We start from the raw sequence: 25521 nt of genomic DNA, 5'->3' as shown, positions 1-25521 counted from the left end.
TAATTCTCAGGTTTTAGTTCTACTGAGGACTAAAGAGAAAGTACATAAACTGTTCTGATGATAAGGTGATGGTATAGTGTGGAAAATGGAGGAGGCAGTTTATAGTTCTAAGGGCATCAATCTCAAGGATAATCTTTGTCAAAAGCTCTGTCTCCACAAAAGCTTACTCCTGTCCTTATTGAAATAAGACCGATTTATAATAAAAAATGATGCCATGACTGAAAACATGTTTTATTCTATTTCAAAAACCCTATGTGTATCATATTTGATACATATATGTTTGTGAGCTTTTTGATATCTCTACATCATCAATATGACTAGTTTTGCCCCAAAAACTGAAATTGCACAATGCATTTTAAGCAATAAATGCCATATGTATCTCCTATATGCTCATCTATAATGAAATTTGTATTTTTTACTTTTTCCTTGTCAGAAGTTTCGATAAACGCTCCAGTTTCAGTTTTCTGGGTATTATTTTATGGTTCAGGTGTTAAGATGAAAAATGTTGCTTTAGAACAAAAAGTCTTGTTTTTTATTTATTTATTTACACTTTTATTTTTTATTTTTTCTAACTTTTTTATTCACTTATTTTTAATTCAAGTATAAAAATTTACATTTATAGATTCCAGTGGTTACATACTGCAGAGGTTAAGACATTTGGCAAGTAAAAGATTCCTGTATTTCTGAGAGGAGACTGAAGGAACGTCCACTTATGTGCTATGCTGATCCTTTGTGAATAAGGGAGCAACTGAAAATGCAATAGCTGCAAAAAAAATTTCCCAACAAATGCTAAAACTAAAAAATAGGACTAATAAAGTAAAACTTATTGACTTCTTTAGGTGGCAATTTTTTTGCTTGTTGCTGTCATTTAAAAAAAATCCCAAAACAACTATAAATAAAGACTCAAGTAAAAATCATGCCTTATTGATGCTCTTGGTCTGTTGTACATTTCAGATAAGTAATTAGGTCCCCATCTCCAGAACACTAATAGTTGGTTTGCCGCACACATCTCATGAAAGTTGTTCAATTTAAAGGGAAAAGCAAATCAATTCGGCCACCTAGTTCAAGCAGTCAATCCAAGCTACAATATCTCATACACACTAACACACCTCTCTGCCCTCACATCATATGCCAAACACACACTCTAATTTGGTGATCTGTTTACATTGCAAATGTTGTCTTGCTTGAAATGTCAGTTCCACTGTAGCCCTGCTGTGCTGCCTGCTGTTTAAACCCCTTCAAGACCCCAACACCACCTGTAGGCTCCAATAGGATGTCTACTCATCACTCCTCTATTTTTCTGTGTATTACAACTCAGGAAAAAAGAAAAATGTTTTCCGCTACTGTTATAAGTCACTCATTTCAAAGTGAAGTGTGTAAATGAAATAGTATAGTGATCATGCTAGTAATGGGGAGCCTGTGCCACATACAACAGATTAATCTACTAATGAAGTGTCAGGTTCATCTTGTCAAGCTAAAGTTAGTCACTTGAGGATGATGTCTAACATCTTTTTTTTTTTTTTTTTAAGATGGCGGCGCGCACGGGTGCAGCGGCTCTTAGCTCTCCAGTTTGGTGCTCGTTTTTACTTTTAATGTGGATATTTTTGAATGTTTGCAACGCCGCCATCTCTTACAGTCGCCAGAACCTAATTGACCTAGGTTTTAAATATAGTTTGTATGTTTCTGGCGACTATCAGCAAACACACAACATCCTGGTGGAGATAGCGAGACCGCCAGGGTCACCAGGAAATCAGGAAAGCTAAGGCTGCCTATAGGAGGAGGATTGAAGATCACTTTGCTGACAACGACCCCAGAAAAATGTGGCAGGGGATCAATCACATTACCAACTACAGAAGCAATAACCAGGCAACATCTAGGACTGATGCCTCACTGGCTGAGGATCTAAACCGTTTCTTCGCCCGCTTTGAGACGACCAGGCCCTCAGCTGCCACACCACTTCCACCCGCCCCCAGCACTGGCACACTAACACTCAGGGAGCATCAAGTGAGGTGTGTTCTAAGGTCAGTGAATCCCAGGAAGGCGGCAGGTCCTGATGGAATACATGGAAAGGTTCTCAGAGCATGTGCTGATGAACTGACCGGAGTCTTCACTAAAATCTTCAACCTTTCCTTGTCATCAAACACCGTCCCGCCTTGCCTCAAAACCTCCACCATCATCCCCATCGCCAAGAAGACAGCTGTGGCCAGCCCAAATGACTACAGGCCTGTTGCACTTACGCCTGTAGTGATGAAGTGCTTTGAGAGACTGGTCTGTCAGCACATCAGGGCCGGTCTGCCTCCCACTCTGGACCCCCACCAATTTGCCTACAGGACAAATCGATCCACCGAGGACACTATCACCATAGCGCTCCACACTGCGCTGAGTCACCTGGAGCACCGAGGAAGCTATGTGAGAATGCTCTTTCTGGACTTCAGCTCAGCATTCAATCATATCATCCCGGAGATCCTGGTCCAGAAACTGTCTCACCTGGGACTCTCCACCCCCATCTGCCTCTGGATCAAGGACTTCCTGACAAATAGACCACAGTCTGTCAGACTCGACCCCACCGGTCCAGCACCATCACACTCAGCACCGGGTCTCCACAAGGATGTGTTTTGAGTCCCCTCCTGTTTACGCTCTACACATCGACTGCTCCCCTACCCATCTCTCAAACACCATCATAAAGTTCGCGGATGACACCACAGTGGTTGGACTCATCTCAAGGGGGGATGAGTCGGACTACAGAGATGAGGTCAACAGACTGACTGAGTGATGTTCAGTTAACAACCTACAACTGAACACCATGAAAACTAAAGAACTTATCTTGGACTTCAGGAAGGGCAGAGCAGACCCGGCCCCACTTTACATTCACGGGAACTGTGTGGAGAGGGTACACTCCATGAGGTTTCTGGGCGTGCAGATCTCTGATGACCTCTCCTGGACTGCAAATACTATGGCGGTGGTTAAAAAGGCCCAGCAGCGTCTCCACTTTCTGAGAGTGCTCAGGAGGAACAACCTGGAGGAGAGGCTGCTGGTGACATTTTACAGAGCCACCATAGAGAGCATCCTAACGTACGGCATAACAACATGGTATGCAGGGTGCTCAGCTGCGGACAGGAAAGTACTGCAGAGGGTCATCAACACAGCCCAGAAGATCACTGGCTGCTCTCTGCCCAGCCTGGAGGTCACTGCAAACTCTCGGTACCTCAGCAGAGCTGGCAATATCATCAAGGACCACTCTCACCCCAGCAACCAACTGTTTGAACTATTACCGTCAGGCCGACGGTACAGGTCACATAAAACCAGGACAAACAGATTCAGGGATAGCTTCTTTCCCAGAGCTACAGTACCACCGTAGTAAATAAGCACAAAAACAATTGAACCTATTCCATACCATCACTGTCATTATATTATGCTGCTATCCTGTATATATTGTACAAACTATTGTTTTTTGTACTTTTTATATTTTACAATTATATTTATTATTGAAACCTGCACCAAGGGAGTGGCACTCCAATTTCGTTGTACTCTGTACAATGACAATAAAGGCTATTCTATTCTATTCTATCTATAAGAAGATGAGAATACATATACAATCATATTCAGAGTCTGGTATATACTTGGTTATTTAGCCTTTTCTTTTCCTACATAATGAGATGAGATTTCAAGTTGAACTTCCCCTATAAATCATCCCTGACCTTTTTTGGGTGCATTGAAGAAATCACATTACATTTTTACAAGGTTACTCTTGGCAAAACAGCATTTCTTCTGGCTTTTATACCAGCACTTAAGCATGTCCCTCACGGTAAAAAGACAGAAAAAAATCACCAAATAAGATCATTTTTATTAAGATGTTTTACCTTTTAAAATCAGACTATTACATAGCCCATTTTATACAGATGTAGACATTTAGAGCCCCCCCCCCCCCCCCCATTAAAGCACAAAGTAAGTGCTCTGAGTAGTTAGATGAGCCAATGAATGCAAAGGGCTGCATAGTATTACCCATATTTTAGGAGTTGTGGGTTTCTGTGTGGTTTTCGTGCTACAAAACTCCCGAGTTCAGCTCTTTGAAGGAGACTTTGCAATTATTAATTTATTCATTTAATTTGGAGTGGTGTTCCTCAGCATTGCACGTTTGACAGAGCACTGACCTTTGGGCCTACATTCAAAGCTAATGGTAACATTACTGTTACTGTACATGTTTGCACGCTGCAAACATGCTATCACTAAGAATTTTCTATGTTGTGTGGACATTTGCCTTACTATGAAAGTCTTGAGTTGTCAAACTAACAGCTAGGCCAGTGCCATGCAAATGTGGCACATGATGACATGGATAAGTAATGTAAAAAACAAGTCTGCAATGCAAAAATGGCATTTCACACTGGCCATCAGCAGTTTTTTGTTGTGAGAAGGTAGTGCTTCCTTTGGAAGCACATACACAAGTCATGATGGCAGAATGCAAAGATCTTTCTTAGTCTTTGGAGATTTTTATGGGGGATCAAGAGACGTTTCCCTGCCCAAGCCTTATGAAATATATGGCCTGACCCTCGGTCTTCTCCTAGTTGCTTCAAAACCCTCCAAAGTGAGATGATTTGAGGCAACAGATGCCCAAATCACCTATGGTTAGTTACAAGGATGCAGACACAACTCCCACTTTATTATACAAGGACATTATGGCCCATGGCAATGGACCTGGAACCACTTATCTTGCAGACTCCCTTGATACCTTGAGAAGTTTTACAAAGATAATTTAATAATTTGGTCCGCTGTTCCACAGCCAGGAAAGACTTTGTCAAACCTTGGATTCAGTAGGAGCAATGCAATCAGCTGGAGCCTCCTTCCCCACACCCTGAAATGAATACATTTTCCAGGGGAGACTGAGCAGCGTAATACTCCTGAAACTGGAGCACACCCTCATGTCCCTCTTTTGAAAATGGGAACTATCACCCCACTCTGCTGCTCCACAGGCACTCTCCCAGACCTCCATGCTACATTAATTCTACCTGAAAGAGGAAGTGAAATAACAGTTGCACTTTTTATTTTATTTTATATTTGTCATATTATTTTCTGTTTAGAGCAATAACTTAGTCAGTATAATCAAAGATATACACTTTATCAGTGTATTGTTGATTTACTTTAATAATTCCAATTTAATGAGACCCATATGGAAAAGAAATAGTAAAAACTTATATGTGATTACTCATGAAAGTGGCCACTTTCATGAGTAAATCATATAAGGCTTACATGATTTGCTCATGAAAGTGGCCACTTTCTCATTACTTTCATACATTGTTTTAGTAAGTATCCAAAACATACAAGTTTCATTATATAATTTTTCAAGGGATCTTATATCTGTTTTCACTCTTATATGCTTTTCATACAAGTTTCACACAAGACAGATACAAACTTTATAAGATTTATATATATCTTTTCCATATGGGGAGACTGCGTGGATGAGCTTACTTTTACTTGTATGATATCTTAATCTGTGGGATAAATATGATTTGATTGCAAACTGTGAAATCTTTGTTACATTCTGTTCCTTTCCCCCCCACACAACTTCACTTTCTAAACATTCAGTGCCATCAGTAAATATTTAGCTATTTCAATTGTGACCAGTTTCTTAGTATACAAGTATACCTTTGAATACTAAGGAAAGATAAGTAATTGAAAAAAATAAATAAATAAACAGAAATTGCTAACGTGCAACAAGAAAACTGCAGTGGTTTTATCCTTCACATTACATATTAGGAGGATTTAAGCTTTCTTAAACAGTATGTGTTAAGATTATTTTTTTTCCTTTATTTAGCTTTAATTGGAAACAGACTTCACTGTGAGTGACCTACTGAACTTGACCAAGGTCTCAATTGAAGAGACCAAAACAAAGGATTAGTAAATTCTGATGTGTGTATTATTATATTGAAGCCTCCCACATTGGCACTGGCAGACAACTCCCATCAGTGGACAAGCTTTACATATAGTAGGAGTGAATGGGAGAGATGTGAAATCAGAATAGGTCCTGTTAATGGGATTGTAGTGTTTTAGAAGAAGCCTATGCACTCAGCAGATAAGGGGACTGTTTATCCTGTTAATGTGTCACTTTAAGTACATTACGAATAGGAGGGCTCCTGCTCATTTTTTGGCACTCTGCCTTGCAAATCCCAAAAAGCACAATGAGCAAAGTGTTTATAGAGCCACACATTACTCTTGAAGTACTTTTTAGTGGGATGGTAATGTTCTGAAGAAAAGTCCATTTCTATTTACACCTAAATACCCAATAAACATGTCATTTAAAGAAATTAAAATAATATATTGACTTATATTTAAAATGAAGATGATCATGACTTGAGCTCTAGTGAAGTCATGAAGCCATGAGCAGATAGATAGATAGATAGATAGATACATAAGATAAGATAAGATAAGATAAGATAAGATAAGATAAGATAAGATAAGATAGAACTTTATTAATCCCTCGGGTGGGTTCCTCTGGGAAATTCGACTTCCAAAAAAAGCACAGCAACGACCAAAGTTACAGTTACAGAACTGTTATATATATATATACACACACACACACACACACACACACACACACACACACACACACACACACACACACACACACATATATAAATACAGAGACAAATATAAATAAAATATACAAAGGGGATAAATAGGAATAAAAAATAAAAATACAAGTGAATTGCACATTTCAAGTATTGAGTCTATTGCACTGTTGACTATTTACAAAAAGTATTGCACAAGGTATTGTACAGTGAGGTGCAGAGGCACTACAGCTTAGTTGTTCCCCCCTCCTTTGTCCTCCTGTTTCCCCTCCCTCTCCCCTCCAGGGAGGGGTTAAACAGTCTGATGGCGTGTGGGACAAAGGAGTTTTTAAGTCTGTTAGTTCTTGTCTTGGGGAGAAGCAACCTGTCACTGAACAGACTCTTCTGGTTGTTAATGGCCGTGTGCAGAGGATGTCTGGCATTGTCCATAATGTCCATCAGTTTCTTTAATGTCCTTTTCTCTGCCACTGTCACCAGAGTGTCCAGCTTCATGCCGACCACAGAGCTAGCCCTCCTGATCAGTTTCTCCAGCCTGGATGAGTCCTTCTTTGCTGTGCTGCTCCCCCAGCACACCACAGCATAGAAAAGTACTCCAGCAACCACTGACTGGTAAAACATCTTCAGGAGCTTCCTGCAGATGTTAAAGGACCTCAGCCTCCTGAGGAAGTACAGTCGGCTTTGGGCTTTTTTATACAGGTGCTCTGTGTTGCATGACCAGTCCAGTTTATTGTCCACCCACAGCCCGAGGTACTTGTACTTGTTGACCACCTCCACCTCCTCCCCCTCTATCTGAACTGGCAGTGGACCTTCTCTGGACCTCCCGAAGTCCACAACCAGTTCCTTAGTCTTAGTCTTACACAGTACTTGGAGGCATGTACATGGAATTGCACACCCACAGGCATGATATGATAGTTACACAAACAATATAGTGTATTCAATGCTAATGAGAGATAATCCAGGCTTCAGCTGAGCCACACAGTGCGGTCAGTGACAAACAGCTATGTGTTTATTGAATTTAACTCTTAACAAAAAGGTTCTTAGAGATCTGTTAGTTCAACAGTAAAAGAAATCTTGTTTTATAGTGCCTTTCTTGCTTTGCATTTGTCTTTGGATAGTGTTAAACAATATCTATAGTTAGTTAAATAAAAAAAATTAAAAAATAATACAAAATCTTTAAAAAAAAAAATTTTTTCATGGTATTTAACTTGTTTTTTGTTTTGTTTTGGGGTTTTGTGCATTTTTGTCACACTTAAATGGTTCAGATCATCAAATGAATTTTAGTGTAAGACAAATATAACCCAATTAAATACAAAATAACTTGTTTAAATGGTGACTTAATTTGTTATGTCACCACTTACCTGGCCCTGTGGGACAAAATAGTTACCCCATCTTTTTAAATTGTGAATTAACTTGGGTTAACATAGTTTTCTTTTAAATCTGAGTTCAGTTTCGTCAGCCACACCAAGAACTGATTACTGCTAGATCAGCTGAATAAAGAAGTTAAATAGAACCTGGCCAATGTTCAAAGGTCTGAAGGCTGCAGAACACTGTGAGCAGTGGTGAACCTTCCCCAGAGCTCCAAGACTGCATCACATAAATGACAAAACCTTCAACACCATGCGAACTAAAAGAAAGATTGTATGTGTATCATCATTAGGATGTGGATTTGTGTTGGTGTGTGCAGTGTTGGGGTAATTCGTTATGCTACTCTTTACATTAATTTCTTGTTACTCCAATAAATGATCTGAAAACACTGTCACATACTCTAATTACCAGTTAACCATATAAACCTTAGGCTACAGTCCCAGACAACAACACAAATCTCTATGCTAATATGGACACACATATGATCTTTCTTTTAGTTTTTAGCCTAAGTATGAACACAAACCTGACAACACAATGCAAAGAGTCTTCAAAGCCATTGCTACAGCAGTTCTATGGCAGAAATATGAACAGGTAGAAATGGAGGCTTCAAGGCTGACTTATCATCAGTTTTTTACCTGATACTAATCTGGCTGCTTGGCATTCACAGCTTTATCATCTCTCCGGGTTCTTGGCTATTCAGTTCAATTCAATTTTAATTATACAGCACCAAATGACAACAACAGCCGCTTCAATGCGCTTTATATTGTAAGGTAGACCCTACAATAATACATACAGAGAAAAACCCAGCAGTCATATGACCACCTTACAATATGAGCAAGCACTTTGGCGACAGTGGGAAGGAAAAACTCCCTTTTAACAGGACTAAACCTCCGGCAGAACCAGGCTCAGGGAGGGCCGGCCATCTGCCGTGACGAATGGGGGTGAGAGAAGGAAGACAGGATAAAAAACATACTTTGGAAGAGAGCCAGAGATGAACTTTTCTTTAGCATTCTGTCTGTGCAGATGCTTGCAAAGAGCAGAAGTTGTGTTAGCAGTATATTGCAATTGTTTCCTGGATACAGTTTCCACTTTATCATTGCGCTGTTGTCCTTTTGTGCAATAAAACTAAAAGTTATGTCCATAGTTCTGTTCTTGAAAAAGCTGTATCGCTTCACCACTTCACCATTATCCTCCTGCACACACACAAACTAAAATCAGGTGACTGCAGCAGGACGTGCGTAGGGAGAAAAGTGATTGTCTGTTTGACACTTTCTTTCGGTCCGGTGTGCAGGTAACTGAAGAACCTTTGTAGTGCAAGTGATTGCATAATTGTAACTGCACTGTAAATATTGAAATTAGTACAGTAACATGTTACATTACTGCATTGCGGAAAAATGAAATGTGATTACAGTAATGCATTATTTTGTAACACTTTACACCTAACACTGGGTGCATGAGACTGTAGTCTCAGGTTTATATTTTTCACTGGTAATTATGTGACAATGAATTTCAGGTCAATAATACTTTTTCACAGCACTGTACAAATGAGGACAGAATTATTAACCCCCATGTGTCCTGAGCAATTCCAGTTCGTTCTTATTTCAGCAAATCTCTGAAAGTCCTCCAGATTTTCCTCCTCCTGGATCTTCTGGCATGGACCTCGGTCTTCAGTTCACTCCACAGATGTTCAGTAGAATTAAAGCCAGTCAGTAACAGTCACTTCAGTCTTGAGGTGACTGTTCTTCACCAGCAGTAACTTTTGTTTAGTTATGCTGCTAACTGTTTGAGGGTTTCTTTCAAAAAATTGATATATCTTTCTTTTTTCGTGATTTCTTCCACTCTGATGAAATTCACAGTTCGAGATACCACTGAAACGTCTACACAGGATAATTCTCCCACCACTGAGTTTCCCGGTGGGTAAGGTACAACTCACTATGTGGCCAACTAGTTTTGTCTCATCTGACCAAAGGACACATTTCCAGTATGTGTAATCTTTCTCAAGGTTGTCCATCAGTTTGATTTGAAGGAGTATCTTCTGCTTTTCTTGGTCTCCAATCTTGCAGTCCATTCATGTGCAGGGTTCTAGTGTTGTTTTTCTTTAACAATTCCCAGCTTGGCTAAGTCCTTCACTGTCTTGACAGTTGTCCTGGGGTATTCAGACACACCTCTCACCACTTTTCTTTCCAGAGCCTTTGAAATCTTGTGCTTCCTACTTCTGCCTGGCTTGTTCTGTGCTGTGTGGCTCTCTTTTAATTGTTTTGTGATACTTCTTACTCCAGTTCTTGACAGAGTGACAAAGTGTGTAAATTGTAAGATAACAATGAGTTCTAACTTGATTTTACAAGTATTGAGCATTACAAAGTTAAAGCACACCTGCTATGTTGAAAACCCCTTTTATGTGAACAGTTACTTTCACTTAACTTCTATGATTTTTGCTGTGGGGGGGAAATGTATGAACGATCTGTTCAATTTAAGTCACTCACTACAATTCAGTCCTATTTTTACCCAAACCTTGGTTACCTGTTTTCAAATCACAAGTCAGCTTCTCTTTTAAGCTGGAAGTCTGACTGGTGATGGCTCAAAAATTGCAATTGGTTTTCTGAAAGAGGTGGTCAGTTCACAGTCCACCAGCTGCTGCTGTGATCGAACGCAGTGGGAGGTAGCATGGGTTTATACATCAGCTATAAAGCTTTAGTGGTACTACACTGTTAGGAGTTCTCGTTAGCACAAGATTGTTCAGAGGCGCTTTTAAAGAAATACAGAGACAAAATTGTTGTTATTGTTTTAAGTTCTGTAATAGTTTTCCTACAGCACAGATTAACTGTAATTGGTGTTTTCCTTGCTATATTCTGTATGCAGCGCAGTAGCGATATGTATTTAGAATGTACTCTAATAGTCACTAAACAAACTCACCAAGTTATGATTAATTTAGAGATGGTTTCACATAATAGAGCCATTAAGAGAGTACCATTACATTAAGCACATTTAATCATCACAGAAGTCTCTTCAAACCCTTTTTAAAAACTTCCCGGGATAATAGGTAATAATGTAGAAACTGGTGATATTATTAGTAGATATGTTTGTCTTTTAACATTTCATTTTGTGAAATGCCATTGAAGAGTATAAAGTGGCCTCTGCAGTGGCGAGCATGTGGGGAAGTGAGGTGAAAACCAGGTCATCCAGAGGAACAGGTGTTGAGTCAACAGAATTGGATCCCACAGTGCAGATTGAGCGAGGAAATACAGCAACAGTCTGATGTGCTGAATGTAGAACTGTACTTACAGCTTTTTCTGTACTTGCTTTCTCATTTACTTGTTTTCACTTATTTCACAATTTAAATGATCGATAGAAAGTCCAGAACTTAACGATGTAAAAATCATCGTTAACGCACTAATGTATTACTTTGTTATACCTAGTGTGATCACCATAAGTGTGTGGAAGCTCTGTGTAATCAACACTGACATTTTCTGAAAAAAAAACCCTTATGCTTTTTTAATTGTGCTCATTTCAATTGATCTTTATGTGAATTCCAGCTATTCCATTAGTGCTCATAATGAGACATTAGGGTGGCGTGGGTATTAAACTGGAAGGAGAACCCTGCTACTGTAGCCCATCCTAGATTTGCCTAGATAGTCCTCCGCACTCAGGGTTATTATACATGGTAATTGGTATTTTACAAGGTTATCACATCAGCAGCAGCTAGTGAAAGACACAATTTTAAAGCCTGGTTGTTCTGAACATTTTCTATTGACAGTCGACAGTTGTGTGAAGCTGAAATGAAAACATACCAAATGTGCCATTGTCACAGCTGACAGGAATGTTTTGTGGCAGAATTTGAATGTCTAGAAGGTATGGCAATATACTTGAATACCTCTGATGAGTGTCAGACTGTTAAATATTTCTCCCCTTTTTCTGTTTCCCACTCTGTTTGCCTCTCCGTTACACACACTCTCACCTCTCCTTTTCTGTCCTCGCTTTCATTTTCTGCAGAGAAATTTGAAGCCAGTGATTCCATCCTTTTCTCATGTGAATTATTTAATTTTCATCTGCCTATTGTGTTGTCATCCATACTATAGGCAGCCTAAGCAGTGAGATGTGGGGTGCAATCAGCCATAGAGTGACACTTTATGCCACGTATGTAATGACAGGCAGCAAAGTGCCTTTAGGGTGCCAGCTTTCATCAAAGTAAATGTTGATGACATGTAGTTGTTGCAGAGCTGACGAACTGTCAAGGAGCTGTCAGGTTTGCACAATCACTGACACTGCACAGCTATGATCACCTTTATAATGATGAATGCTAACCTTTTGGGAACATGTAGTTGTTTTGTAAGCAAGCAGAAAAATGTGTGAATGTATGGGCATGCATATGTTAATCAGCGCCTTTGTAATTAGATACAAGATCTATTTTAAACTCACGTCTGTCAGACTTCTTCAGGTAGGGACTCATACAACCTAGTTGTTCTTCTATTAGTACTTGTGATATTGAAGAAGGAGTCATACTGTAAGGTGTAAGCAGTGTGGCTGTCTGAATTTAAAGGACACTGCATCTTCAATTTAAAGCAAAATTTCTGATAGCAAAGTCAGTATCTCCAAAATTGCTGCTCTTCCCTGAGCTGGAAATAAAAGCACTGAAAACTGATTTAAAGATGTATTTAGGTAATACGTTTTGGAGATGGTCCATTGACACTGAATTAGATTTTGACTCTGTGGGCTCATAGATTTTTAGAGATATTGTATTTAAATGAGTTCAAGCTTTGAATGAGAAAAATATGCCCAAACCACCACTATGTTAAAATCTTTCTTGTGCGTGTGTCATTCATGGTCAGCAAGCAGTTCCTAGATTTTGCTGCTGATGTCTGGAAGACATCATTGCAGATCTTTGCACTGCTGTTCAGCATACTCTGCCAGCGTACACGGTGAAATGTTTCAATGTGTATTTCATTTTTGGATAATAGTAAAGGAGATTTGTACAACAAATATGGTTGCCAGATTAAATTGGTTTCACCCATTTTAGGTCTTTTCACAATTTATCCATTTTTATTTTTTATTTCTTTCATTTAGCCAATTCGGGAACATGGAGGGGTTGGAGCTTACACCACTGACTACTGCTCTCTGTGGTAAATAATTGGAACTAACCTTCATCCACTGTTTTGGCAATTTCTGAGCCATCTACATGTGTTTTCCTCCAATAACCACTAGAGACATAAATGAGCCCACTGCAAATTTTGCAAAAAAAGACAGTTACAGGTTTAAAAATGACAGAGGAGTTTGAGTGCATTCTAACTATGCCATTTCCAGCTGCTAGCAACAAATATTTCTGGCCCAACTTCACCTACTTCCAAGGTGCATGGAGAAGACAAAGATCTGATGACGTGATGACTCCAGCGTCACTTCAAGTAATAGGGAACAACTTTATTAAGTGACCAACGCATTTTGGCTTTTGGGCTTCAATGAGGTCATTGCAAAATGTCGAACAGTTTGTGTTTAAATAAAAAACAGAAAGAGAAAAAATTCCAGGTGGACCAATCACACCTTCACAAATAAACGAGCTGACCAACTGACATTTAACAAGGTGTTTTCGCTAATTGGCTAATTGGTTAAGCCACACCCCAAATAGGTTCTGTACTGAACCACTACAGATTAAAAGGGGAGGGAAAAAAACCAAAACCAAAAAATCCCTGCATGTCTTAACGTAACATTTCAAGTGTATTTCCATGTTTAAGTTGCTGAGTTGTCAGTATTTTACTGTAACAGAAAAGCAGTGTATTGTGTGTCTCAACCCTCCGTCGCCAACCCCAAACCAAAACCCAGACAGATTCTTACTAGTTACAAATTATTGTATCTTTTCTTTGTTAATATTATCATCATTATTATTATTATTACTATTTTGAGTATTTTGTGTAGGAAGAATGAAGAGCTATCGTGTTGTCATCCAGGCCTTACTGTTCTTACTCTGTGTTGGTGGAAAACCTCAGTGTCATCAAAAGTATAACTCTGAGAGACTATCCTAAGTGGAAATCACTCTTGCTCAAGGCAAAATTTAAAAGAATGTGGAAACTACAGTAAGTCCAAAATTGAACTCAGCACTTCTAGTCTAGGCTTGCAAATTGAGGAGGAAAAGATGAAAGATCCTTGAGGAGAAGCAGATTAAATTAGGCAAAGAGAGAAACACAGTAAGACGCACAGTGAGCACTTATGATCACCAGGTTTTGTAATAAGAGTTCTGCTGACAATGAGTGCTGAATAGATTTCATTTATACATTAAGTACCTGCAGAGAGGATTTAGAAAAGAATAAGAAGACTTTATCAAGGATTTTAAGCTAAGCTTTCAGTAGTTCTCCTCCAACTGTTAGGCAAACTTATGAAAAGTTAAGAGGCCAAATCAGTATTTTCACTTTTGTTGCATAGTGTTTCATGGCCAGTTTTATCCATGCAGAATCAGACATATGTGAATAACAGAATTTCTATAATGTATTTTATCTCCTACTGAAACTTTATGAACAGATAGCCAATAAAAAAGTCACAAGCATTTTAAAAGAGGTTTTCACACTCTAAGGGTCCAGTAATCAAGATGTGCCATAATTACTTTGTGATTCATGGAGACATTTCTTTCCTAGTCTATGAAATCGGCAATACTGGAATTTCTTTGGGCTGTCCTTGGACACAGTTTGGCAGTATTGCTTACGTGTACACACTTAACCAGTGTGTACATGTGCACGCACTCATGCACGTGTACACATTAATAATGTGCCTCCTAATGAATTACAAGTAGACCTTGAGGCCATACACCTATGTCCCACTAACGTCTGGCTTCATGCCCAATGACAAGCCTCATAAAACAAAAGACAAGGACAGACACACACACACACACAGACACACACACACCATTCTTTTGTCTTAAAATAGTCTTTCCTCATCTGCATAATGATCATACAGAGATACACAACAACCTCACAGCATCTACTGTTTTAGAAACTTCCCATCTATTCTGCATGTGACTGTAAACTGTGTCTTTTACTTTTCCACACAGGAACACTTTTAATCTGTATCAAACTCATTGTCACTGTTGTGTAAAATCAGAGTCAAAATGTGTAAGAAAGGTAATATTGACTGGAGCTTGGCAGGAGACAGTAGCATCACAGGAGGTATGTTACTGGTGGCCCAGCAGACAAAACTTGACCTCTCACACCGAGAGATGGTAAAGCACTCTCCCTTCATCCTGCAGATTAAACATTAAGAGATGAATAGCCAGCAGTTGTAGGATTTAAGAATGTCACACCCTACAAAATTTTATCATAAGCTGTAGTCAGCAAAATTATACAGCATTTCCCAGGTCTTTTGCAAGAGTGTGGACGTTTCAAGTGCACTTTCACAGAGAAGAGTTGCATTTAAGATGTGCATTATAACTTAAAGCAGTTTTTTATTGGATTTATGTATAAACTGTCAAATAATTCATCATCATCATAACCAAAAATATTATTATTTGTGCTTGTGAAATGTAATGATTGCCTCTGTGCAGTCCACCTCCCCCTTCCCCCCGACAGTTAGTAAAAAGGATAAAATAGGGAAAATAGTTATTAATTGTGGTCTACACGACTATATTTTTAAGTAACTATAACTGTGCATATAACAACATGATTTCTACCATGATGAACTGTGTCATTTTCTTATGCAGTGTCTGTTCTGCGCATTCTCCCCCTGCACCTAAAGGCCTGTCTCAGTGCTGAGCACAGCTCATGTAACCCTCCCCTGCTGCCCGTGTCCTCTGACCCAGAGTCAGCAGGTTAATAACCAGCTGTATCCAAAGCCATTTGTCATTTGCTACCTGCCACCGATAGAAGATGTCAGTAGATGTCTGTGCCCTTGTCACCCAGCCACATGACAAATACTGTATCAAGCTTTGTAATCGGAGGCTCCCTTAGGCTTCTCAGTACTGCTCTACTGAGCAGCCACTCCCACTTGATAGCATTAGATTCTTGTGCCATGATCCATATCAAGATAAACCAGTGATCTCCCTGCTCTTTTTCATCTCCTTTTTCCATTGCTCCATAAAACTCAACTGAGTGTGTCATTTTTTTCTGTTCGTACATTTCCTGCACACTTTTCCTTATAAACTTTTCCAGCTTTCCTTTCATTCTTTCCTTTGTTAGATAGTTCAAGTAAGTACTAGCCTGAAGCTGGTGGTTTATATAATGTAGGATGATTAACGCAGATAAGAAGAAGGGCAGTGACAGCGTTTCTGCGACTGTTCCTGATATATATGTTTAAAATTGAGCTTAATGAACCCATTATCTGCCCATTGAAAGTTTTGGCAGACTTTTGAGTCTGTTGTTTTTGGGTGACAGGAAAATAAAAAGAAAATGGGCAAAAATAGTGTAAACAAATGGACATGAGCATGGATAATCCTTTTCCATCTGTGACTAATTTTATCTGTAATTGAAGCGATGTATTGGTTGTAATGGCTGAAATATTTGTGATGACTTCCACTTAGTCTTTTTGAATTTCTACAAATCTCTAACTAATACCATGGCTTAATAAGTTGTCATAATAAGGATTGCAAAGCAGCTAAGCAGAGAAATGGCTTGACAGCAACTCTCACCAAATCAGCTGCGCAGCTGTAACAGAACCTAAGAAATCTATAATCTTCAGAAGTTAGATTTCTAGTTGGAAGTGACTGTTTGTGCGTGCAGAGACAAGGCCATGCACAAAATATATGCACACATAATCCCGTATGATGTTACCGTTATTTGTTAGTTTCTTCAGATCAACTGAATGGATGTGTTTTCCTTACAGAGTAACATTAGCAAAACGTGTCCTGTACACACAGACAGTCCATGTGCATTGTCTTATTCATAAAAAACAAAAAATAGGCAAAAAACATTTTTTTCTCTCTCTCTTTGTTCTTTTCAGAGATGTCTGGTACTGGGGAAGAAATTTCTCAGGTACATTGGAAGCAGCAGTGGTTGGAAAATGGGACACTGTACTTCCATGTGTCCATGACTGAGTCTGAGCTTTTAGCTCAGACCACACAACCTACTGCCCGGGAACCGGCCCACGTGCTGCATGAACACATGCATCTGCTACACATCTCAGTTATGGTAAGTTCTAAGCACTAAAAGTGAAATATCTGTGGTTGTAGCTTTGAATGCATGTCCAGCATGGCAAGTGTCTGTATGCAGAAATAGAAATATTTTGTGGTCCTCCAAAGTTTTGTCCAGCTTTTGAATTGTTGACTGTTTGTGGTGTGCAGACCTTTATTTTTTTTCTTTTGTTGTTATTTATTTGTTTCATTCTTTTAATATTGTGCTTTTATTACTGTGACATAACAAAAGGTCATTTAAATAAAATGTCAATTTTGAAATCACATGGTGCGCTCTAAGGCCTACACACAGATAGGTGTTCATATTTTAAAAAGGTTTTTACAAAATCTTTCCATTTTGTAGAGGCTGCATTGCATTTTATTCTTTGTCAGACCAAAGTATGAGCAAAAATTTAATCCACAAAACCGGTGTATCTTATACTGCTGTAGCTGATAATACACTAATTTACTAACCAACCTACTACTAGTCATGCAGTGTCTCCTCCTCTTTATTATTGAAGATCATTCAGTTCAATAAAGAATAATCAGCACTGATCAGGGACAGATACAGGGAGTGCATAATTATTAGGCAAGTTGTATTTTTGAGGAATAATTTTATTATTGAACAACAACCATGTTCTCAATGAACCCAAAAAACTCATTAATATCAAAGCTGAATGTTTTTGGAAGTAGTTTTTAGTTTGTTTTTAGTTTTAGCTATTTTAGGGGGATATCTGTGTGTGCAGGTGACTATTACTGTGCGTAATTATTAGGCAACTTAACAAAAAACAAATATATACCCATTTCAATTATTTATTTTTACCAGTGAAACCAATATAACATCTCCACATTCACAAATATACATTTCTGACATTCAAAAACAAAACAAAAACAAATCAGTGACCAATATAGCCACCTTTCTTTGCAAGGACACTCAAAAGCCTGCCATCCATGGATTCTGTCAGTGTTTTGATCTGTTCACCATCAACATTGCGTGCAGCAGCAACCACAGCCTCCCAGACACTGTTCAGAGAGGTGTACTGTTTTCCCTCCTTGTAAATCTCACGTTTGATGATGGACCACAGGTTCTCAATGGGGTTCAGATCAGGTGAACAAGGAGGCCATGTCATTAGTTTTTCTTCTTTTATACCCTTTCTTGCCAGCCACGCTGTGGAGTACTTGGACACGTGTGATGGAGCATTGCCCTGCATTAAAATCATGTTTTTCTTGAAGGATGCAGACTTCTTCCTGTACCACTGCTTGAAGAAGGTGTCTTCCAGAAACTGGCAGTAGGACTGGGAGTTGAGCTTGACTCCATCCTCAACCCGAAAAGGCCCCACAAGCTCATCTTTGATGATACCAGCCCAAACCAGTACTCCACCTCCACCTTGCTGGCGTCTGAGTCGGACTGGAGCTCTCTGCCCTTTACCAATCCAGCCACGGGCCCATCCATCTGGCCCATCAAGACTCACTCTCATTTCATCAGTCCATAAAACCTTAGAAAAACCAGTCTTGAGATATTTCTTGGCCCAGTCTTGACGTTTCAGCTTGTGTGTCTTGTTCAGTGGTGGTCGTCTTTCAGCCTTTCTTACCTTGGCCATGTCTCTGAGTATTGCACACCTTGTGCTTTTGGGCATTCCAGTGATGTTGCAGCTCTGAAATATGGCCAAACTGGTGGCAAGTGGCATCTTGGCAGCTGCACGCTTGACTTTTCTCAGTTCATGGGCAGTTATTTGGCGCCTTGGTTTTTCCACACGCTTCTTGCGACCCTGTTGACTATTTTGAATGAAACGCTTGATTGGTCGATGATCACGCTTCAGAAGCTTTGCAATTTTGAGACTGCTGCATCCCTCTGCAAGATATCTCACTATTTTTGACTTTTCTAAGCCTGTCAAGTCCTTCTTTTGACCCATTTTGCCAAAGGAAAGGACGTTGCCTAATAATTATGCACACCTGATATAGGGTGTTGATGTCATTAGACCACACCCCTTCTCATTACAGAGATGCACATCACCTAATATGCTTAATTGGTAGTAGGCTTTCGAGCCTATACAGCTTGGAGTAAGACAACATGCATGAAGAGGATGATGTGGACAAAATACTCATTTGCCTAATAATTCTGCACTCCCTGTATGCATTTCATTTCTACCAAGCTTTATCTAGATACTTGTAACTAAAGGTTTATACTATATAAATCCATATATATATATATTTTTTATGTTAGTAGTGTTAGTTTCTACCTACACCAAAATGCACATTACAACCACCTCCACTAATTTTGATTTCTACACCATTCTTTTCTGCTGTACCAAAATATGTTTTTCCTTAAGTTAAGAACAAACTCTTCACCACATTCTGTGCTTTATGCGGGCATTTTAAAAAGTGGGTAAAAAATAAAAAAATAAGGATAATGCAGTTATTATAATAATAAAAAATGTATTAAAAGTTACAGAAGGCAGTACTTTTGAGTGTTTTTATCACTTCCAGCTTACGGCTTCTTACTGCTTATTCATTTTATTTATTTTTTGTCCACTCTAGACTCTGTTCTCTTCACTTTACTAATTCACATTCTCCACACATTTCCCATTTTTCAGGCTTCAGGTCTCATACTTCGCATCTCTTCTGTATTGGCTTTTTTCTGCTTTGCCTCTCCTTGCACACCCCACCACTCTCCCTCCTTTCTCCCCTCTCTGCTCTGTGCGCCACATTCTCGCTGTGTGCACACCTCTGTGTTACTCTCGTGGCTCTCTTCAGCTTCATCTCCTTCTCACTCTCCCTCAGAACACTTTTAGGGACACTTTAACTGAAAGGGTGTGCAGAAGGCTATCAAAACAGCATTACGTCCATTGAACGTAAACTGAAAGTGAACATTACATTTTTCATTGCATAACTGACACCGCAAGCAGTTATCTGTGTAATGACCTTCATTTTGATTTTGCCATTTTTTTTGTATATATTTTTGTCAAATTAGAAATCATTTCCATCGTGAAACTGTAACTTCTGTGTAGCAGGAAGGCAATGTCGCAAGCTAATCTAACACTGACAACTCAGTCACCATCTATCTACCTTTTTTGCTGTTGTACGCGGAAAAAAAATCAGAAACTAGATGTCCGTCCATTTTGTTTACCATTTATCAGCGTCCTGGCATGATGTGGGGTTATTTCCCAAGTAACTTTGGATTAGATGTCTTAGCCAAATTGCTAGTGTAAGCTAAAACCACATAATTGTGGTGTTCATAATGGAATGGCAGAGGAGGATTGTTAGGTACTTCCACAGTTTAAAGGCCCATATAAATTAACTCCCAGTGAGAATATAAATTACCAATCCAACTTTACAACCTTCTTCTGTGCACATTTATATTTAGGTATGTAGGTTTTTGCACACTGGCACGTTTTTATGTAATTTTGCCTCTATCGGCCCCCAATGTTAATTTTAATGCAGGCCAGGCCATTTTAAATCAAACATTCAAAATGTGATTAAAGTTCAGACTTTCAGCTTTATTTCCAAGGATTTGACAAGAGTATTTCATTAACTGTTCATGAACTGGAGACATTTTTATACATTGGCCAGGCCCATTTGATATTCATATTGATCTGATATAATTTTAAATATCAGTATTGTTTTTAATACTTGAAAATCCTTTGCAGTTAATGACTAGCTGAAGTAGAGAACCTCTGGGCATCACCAAATACTGTGTTTCCTCCTTTGAGATGCTTTGCTCGGCCTTTACTGACAGCACTTTTAGAGGGTCTTGCAGGGTCTCCTAGCCTTCAGCTGTAATTGAAAAAACATGTCCTACAAGGTTGCATTCAAGTGACTGATTTGGCTGTTAGAGAATATCCCATTTCTCTGCTATGAAAAGTATTTGCAATGATTTGGCATTAGGCTTAATCTCAGCAGAGTATATCGCCTTATACACTTCAGAATCCATCCTCCTACTTCTATCAGCAGTCATCAATAAACACGAATGACCTGTTCCATTAGCAGCTGTATATGAACATGCTGCCACAATACTGAACAGATGATGTGCTATGCTTCAGATGTGTGCATTTTTCTTTTCCATATTTTCTTTTACCACATTTCAATATTGATTTCATCTCCTCCAATCTTTAAAACATAAGGGGCTGTGCACAAAAATTGGTATAATTGGTATAACAGTTAATAAAATGCTTTTTTTGTTTTGTTTTGTTTTTTTACATCCTTCCCACCCATTTTCGATATATAACTGAATCAGAACAGATGAAGCAATATTGAAATGTATTTGCTTTCTTTTATATAGCATTTTTCTTTTCTTTGCTAAATGAACTTCTTTATATTATTTACATGATCAAAATAAAAATTAACAAACAAAAAAAAGAAAAAGTGAAAATCTGCACTTCAATAACATGTTGATTGTCTGCTGAAAACTCCACTGCGGTGGCATACAGAGTCATTAAAAATGTAATTCATTTTTAAAAAGTCATTGTCCAATGATTTTTTTAACCTAACTGTTAAGCTGTTTTGTTGTTAAAAAAATTAATATAAAATGTGGTCTATAACTGAGATGGCAATGGCAGTGACAATGATAACTGCCTAATTGATTAAGAACAATCAATGGACTGGCTGAGCATGTTTATATGTCAACAGTTGCTTGGACTTCATTCTATATTTAGCTGGAGGTCATCGCAATCAGTTCTAGTGCTAAGCAGGTAGTGACAGTCTCATTATGTTGGGATCCCAATAATTTAAAAAAGTGAATGGAAGCACAGTAAGGCGGTAAGACTAGGACACAACGGCTGTATCCCAATTCAGGATCTGCAGCCTTAAAGTACGCAGCCTTAACGGTCCACAAGGGCCGCGTACTCAAAGACCGCTGAGGCCGGAAGTGCGAAGCTTGTGAAATGGGTCAGTCTAGCCTCCGTCGCGCTGCCCAGGTTGCCTAGCAACCATGAAACTAACAGCTGGAAACGTTTCATACAGCATTGTTTGATAGAAATGAAGGAGAAAATCTTTTGTTCATTTTTTTGTTTGTTTCTACATAAGCTTTGATCATTCTCTGTAAGATTAAGCTCAGCTATTGAACGGCGTATATTTTAAAGTAAAGGCTTTAAAACCAAGTTAGTACAAACGTGACTAATGTCACATAACTTTGCCGACATGTGGCCAACAGTAATGTTCTAATGTTCTTCATTATTAAACATTTGCACATAAATAAGTGACATAATATTCAGTACTTACTTAAAGTTTACTCTTCGGGCGCCCCTCATCCGCCGTTTTTTTTTTCGGCAAAATTATCCACACCCACCGCCGTGCTATGCATTCTGGGATATGTTGGGCCACGAAGTCTACACCGCCACATCCTTAAAATTCAGGGAAATGAAGGACGCATTTGAAGGCCGCATTTCAGGCAGCCTACGAATTGGGACAGCCTTCGTCGCGTCGCTGTGACGTAATCGGCCTTAAAATGCGGCCTTTAAGGCTGCAGACCCAGAATTGGGATACAGCCAAGGTATGCCAGTTTGGCCTTATGACCCTAAGGTGTCTCCTCCTTTGAGTGAACATCATTATGTCTGATGCTGTCAGTTCTGGGCCAGACTGAAGTGTGAGTACTCTATTTTTCTGGCATTGAGCTGTCAGTTTCTCACTCACTCAAGCAATCGTTTTCCAACTCACTCTGCTTTTCACTGTCCCTCTCCAACAAAGTCTCTCTCCATCATATGACAGGAGCAGACAGAAACAGATATTCCTTTCAACACAGACTGAAATGTAGTGATTAAGTTCTCTCATGTTTTTAGTAATAATCATGCTGACTATAACATATTGTAGGCAATTTTTATTCCAGGTTGAGTGTGGTATGTATCTTGGCAGGTTATTGCCAAGGCTTCCATCTAGAGTAGTAATTCATCGATAGACTGATATTACTTCCAGTTACCTATCCCAGCTACCATAGGGCAAGAGGAAGGGTGGCCCATGACCGTGAAAGCAAGCTCTTCACACACATGACTGACTGACAGACTGACGGATTTAAATAAGGGCAAAAATGATTGATCGAATTTAAATTATTCTGGGCCCTGTAGAAATAAAAAAGGAAAAAAATGCCATTCCTTAAATTATTAACCGGTAGCACTACACTGTTTGCTTGTAGAAAGCAGCAGCTCCCTTGTTTTGATCAGGCTCTAAGATGTAGTGAACCAACCCTTAAATAAAAACACCATCCTACAGCTGAGGCAGATTGGAAAAGGAAAAATGATGCCCAATGCATGATGCAACAGAGAGTTTTTTGTGCTGTGAAAAATAATTTCAGGTGAGATATAATTGCATTTCCCAGCAATGAGCACTGAAAATGATATAAGGCAGCAGAAATTGGAATACGTTGTTCAGAAGAAATAGCAGTCAGTCATACAGTGTGTAGCACTGTAGAGCTTTTTTTTTTTTTCCAAAGAAATGACATGTTTAAGTTCACTGGGAGGACAGGTAGTATTTTACCAAAATGAGATGCAATAAAAGCTGGCAGCTGAAAGCCTTTCATATGCCATATTACATAACATAATCATCAATTATATGGGATCTGGGTGTCTACAGCAGAACACAAAATTGAAAATTGTGTTGTTTTTTTCTTGATATTAGGATAAAAAAACAGTTCATAAACTAAAATTTGACTAAAAACCAAAATGGCCAGGAAACATTTAATTTTTAAACTCAGTCTGGCTCATTTCTTATAATTGAGCCTGAGGTCATTTAATATTCTTGAGCTCACACAGTATGAGTAAAGAACTACTCTTCTTATTGCTGGCCTGATAGATATGCATGGAGATACAGTGCACCCTACATGGGTGAGATGTCTTCTTTATAATTAAACAGTCAGTGGTGATATATGACCATCAGTGTGGTAGGTCATGGAGGTATTTTAGGCAGTTGTGTCTATTCTAGAATCAGGGGCTACGGAAATTAATTTTCACCGTGCATATGCGGGCACAATTTTTGCCGGGAGTGAGGACGTTTTCAATTATCACATTAAAGTTCAAACGAGCTACATTTTAATTGCTCTGAGGTTTAATTGTTTCAGTCACCTTTTAGTTTCTATAATTTTACACATGCATGTTATTGCGCCATGAATACAAATTCAGCTGTAATTAAAGTTACTGGTAGGAAGTAGCTGATAGAAACGGGTAGAAACTGATACAAGGTTGCAAGTGGACATATATGGATTTATTTAAGAAGCTAATTGGGTCTTTAATAAAGCTTATTTAAATCACCACAGCTTACAGTGTATTACTTTACCTATAGCCACACATCATAAAAGAGTGGTTTATATATAGTTTCAGGCTCAACTTGCTCAGTTTCAATATGTGGACTGCAAAAAAGCAATGAGAATCACTTTAATTAAAGTTACAAAACTAATTACGCATTGTACATTATTTAAGGATTTCTTCTTTGTCGTCTTTAGTACTTATTCTCTTTTTTTATTTCTTTTTTATGTTGTATCCAAACCACTATACTAAGCCATGGTCATAATTCCATCTCTGTAGGTGTAGATAAAGTGAAATAGAAAGCAAGATGAAAAGTGTGTCCTTATTGATAATGAATATTCTCTGCTAGATAATCCTTACTGAGAAATGCAGTGCTAATGTTTATGTGTGTTGCTCTTAAAAGAGAAAAGCAAGAGGTGCCAGTTCATGTCATTGGGTTAAAGATGTGATCCATATGGCAAATGTTGCAGGTGCCCAGGTTTGAGTCTACTCCATGCCGTTTTGTCCCTTTTCTTTCTTCATATTTTTCTGTTTCCTCTACTGTCCTGCCCAGATAAAAGGCTAATGTGCTCAGCAAAATTAAATATAATAAATTATCATGATTCTTAAAAAAATATACATTTTGTTTAAATTGTTTGAATGTATCCATACTGCCACAATTAGTTTCAGTTTGTGTCCAGGATGTCTGTGAAGGTTGTCAGTCATCCAAGTCATTGTAGTTTAAGGAGCTTGGAAAGAAAATGGTCTAGACTTCTTTAAGTTTCCTTGAAGACGTTTCGTTTCACCTCTCATCCGAGAAGCTTCTTCAGTTCTAAGAGCAAGTGGTGGAGATTTGAACCTTATGGGAGTGTCCCCAAGAGGGTCATGGACCCCCTATTGATCCTCTACCTAATCACACAGGTGTGGGTCACAATCAGCCAAGGTTTCGGGTGAACCCATTGTGAAACCTAGCCCCACCCTATCATGTGATTTACTCAGGTCAAATGGCCCAGGATGTGAGTGGGCATTAAGGCGTCTGGGAAGGGATCTCAAAACTGGATTATAGACAGACGTGTCATAAGCCACCCCCTCTGTTCAAAGATGGTCATTCACAGTGGACATAGATAGTTTCTTTCACCATCTGTCTTCTCTGTCCAAAATGTGAACACTGCCATTGGCATCCTGCTTTTATGAAGTGGCTGTTTGGTCACTCCAATGTAGAGGTCTGAGCATTCCTCTCTACACTGTACAGCATACACTACGTTGTTAAGTGTGTGTTTAGGAGTTTTGTCTTTGGGATGAACCA

The 25521-nt window shown here is 38.9% G+C and overlaps 1 protein-coding gene across 1 annotated transcript in view; it reads left to right on the top strand.

Moving 5' to 3' along the window:
• Positions 1-25521, top strand: part of astn2 (astrotactin 2) — a 303516-nt gene that overhangs the window by 43165 nt on the left and 234830 nt on the right. The window contains exon 2 of the mRNA XM_012916877.3: positions 16839-17026. Coding sequence (XP_012772331.2) covers positions 16839-17026 — 188 coding nt within the window. The remainder of the gene's footprint in view (positions 1-16838; positions 17027-25521) is intronic.

Source organism: Maylandia zebra, linkage group LG7, assembly GCF_041146795.1.
Source record: "Maylandia zebra isolate NMK-2024a linkage group LG7, Mzebra_GT3a, whole genome shotgun sequence".
Lineage (NCBI taxonomy): Eukaryota > Metazoa > Chordata > Actinopteri > Cichliformes > Cichlidae > Maylandia > Maylandia zebra.
Note: the sequence above shows the minus strand (reverse complement) of the source record. Positions and strands in the feature narration are given on the sequence as shown.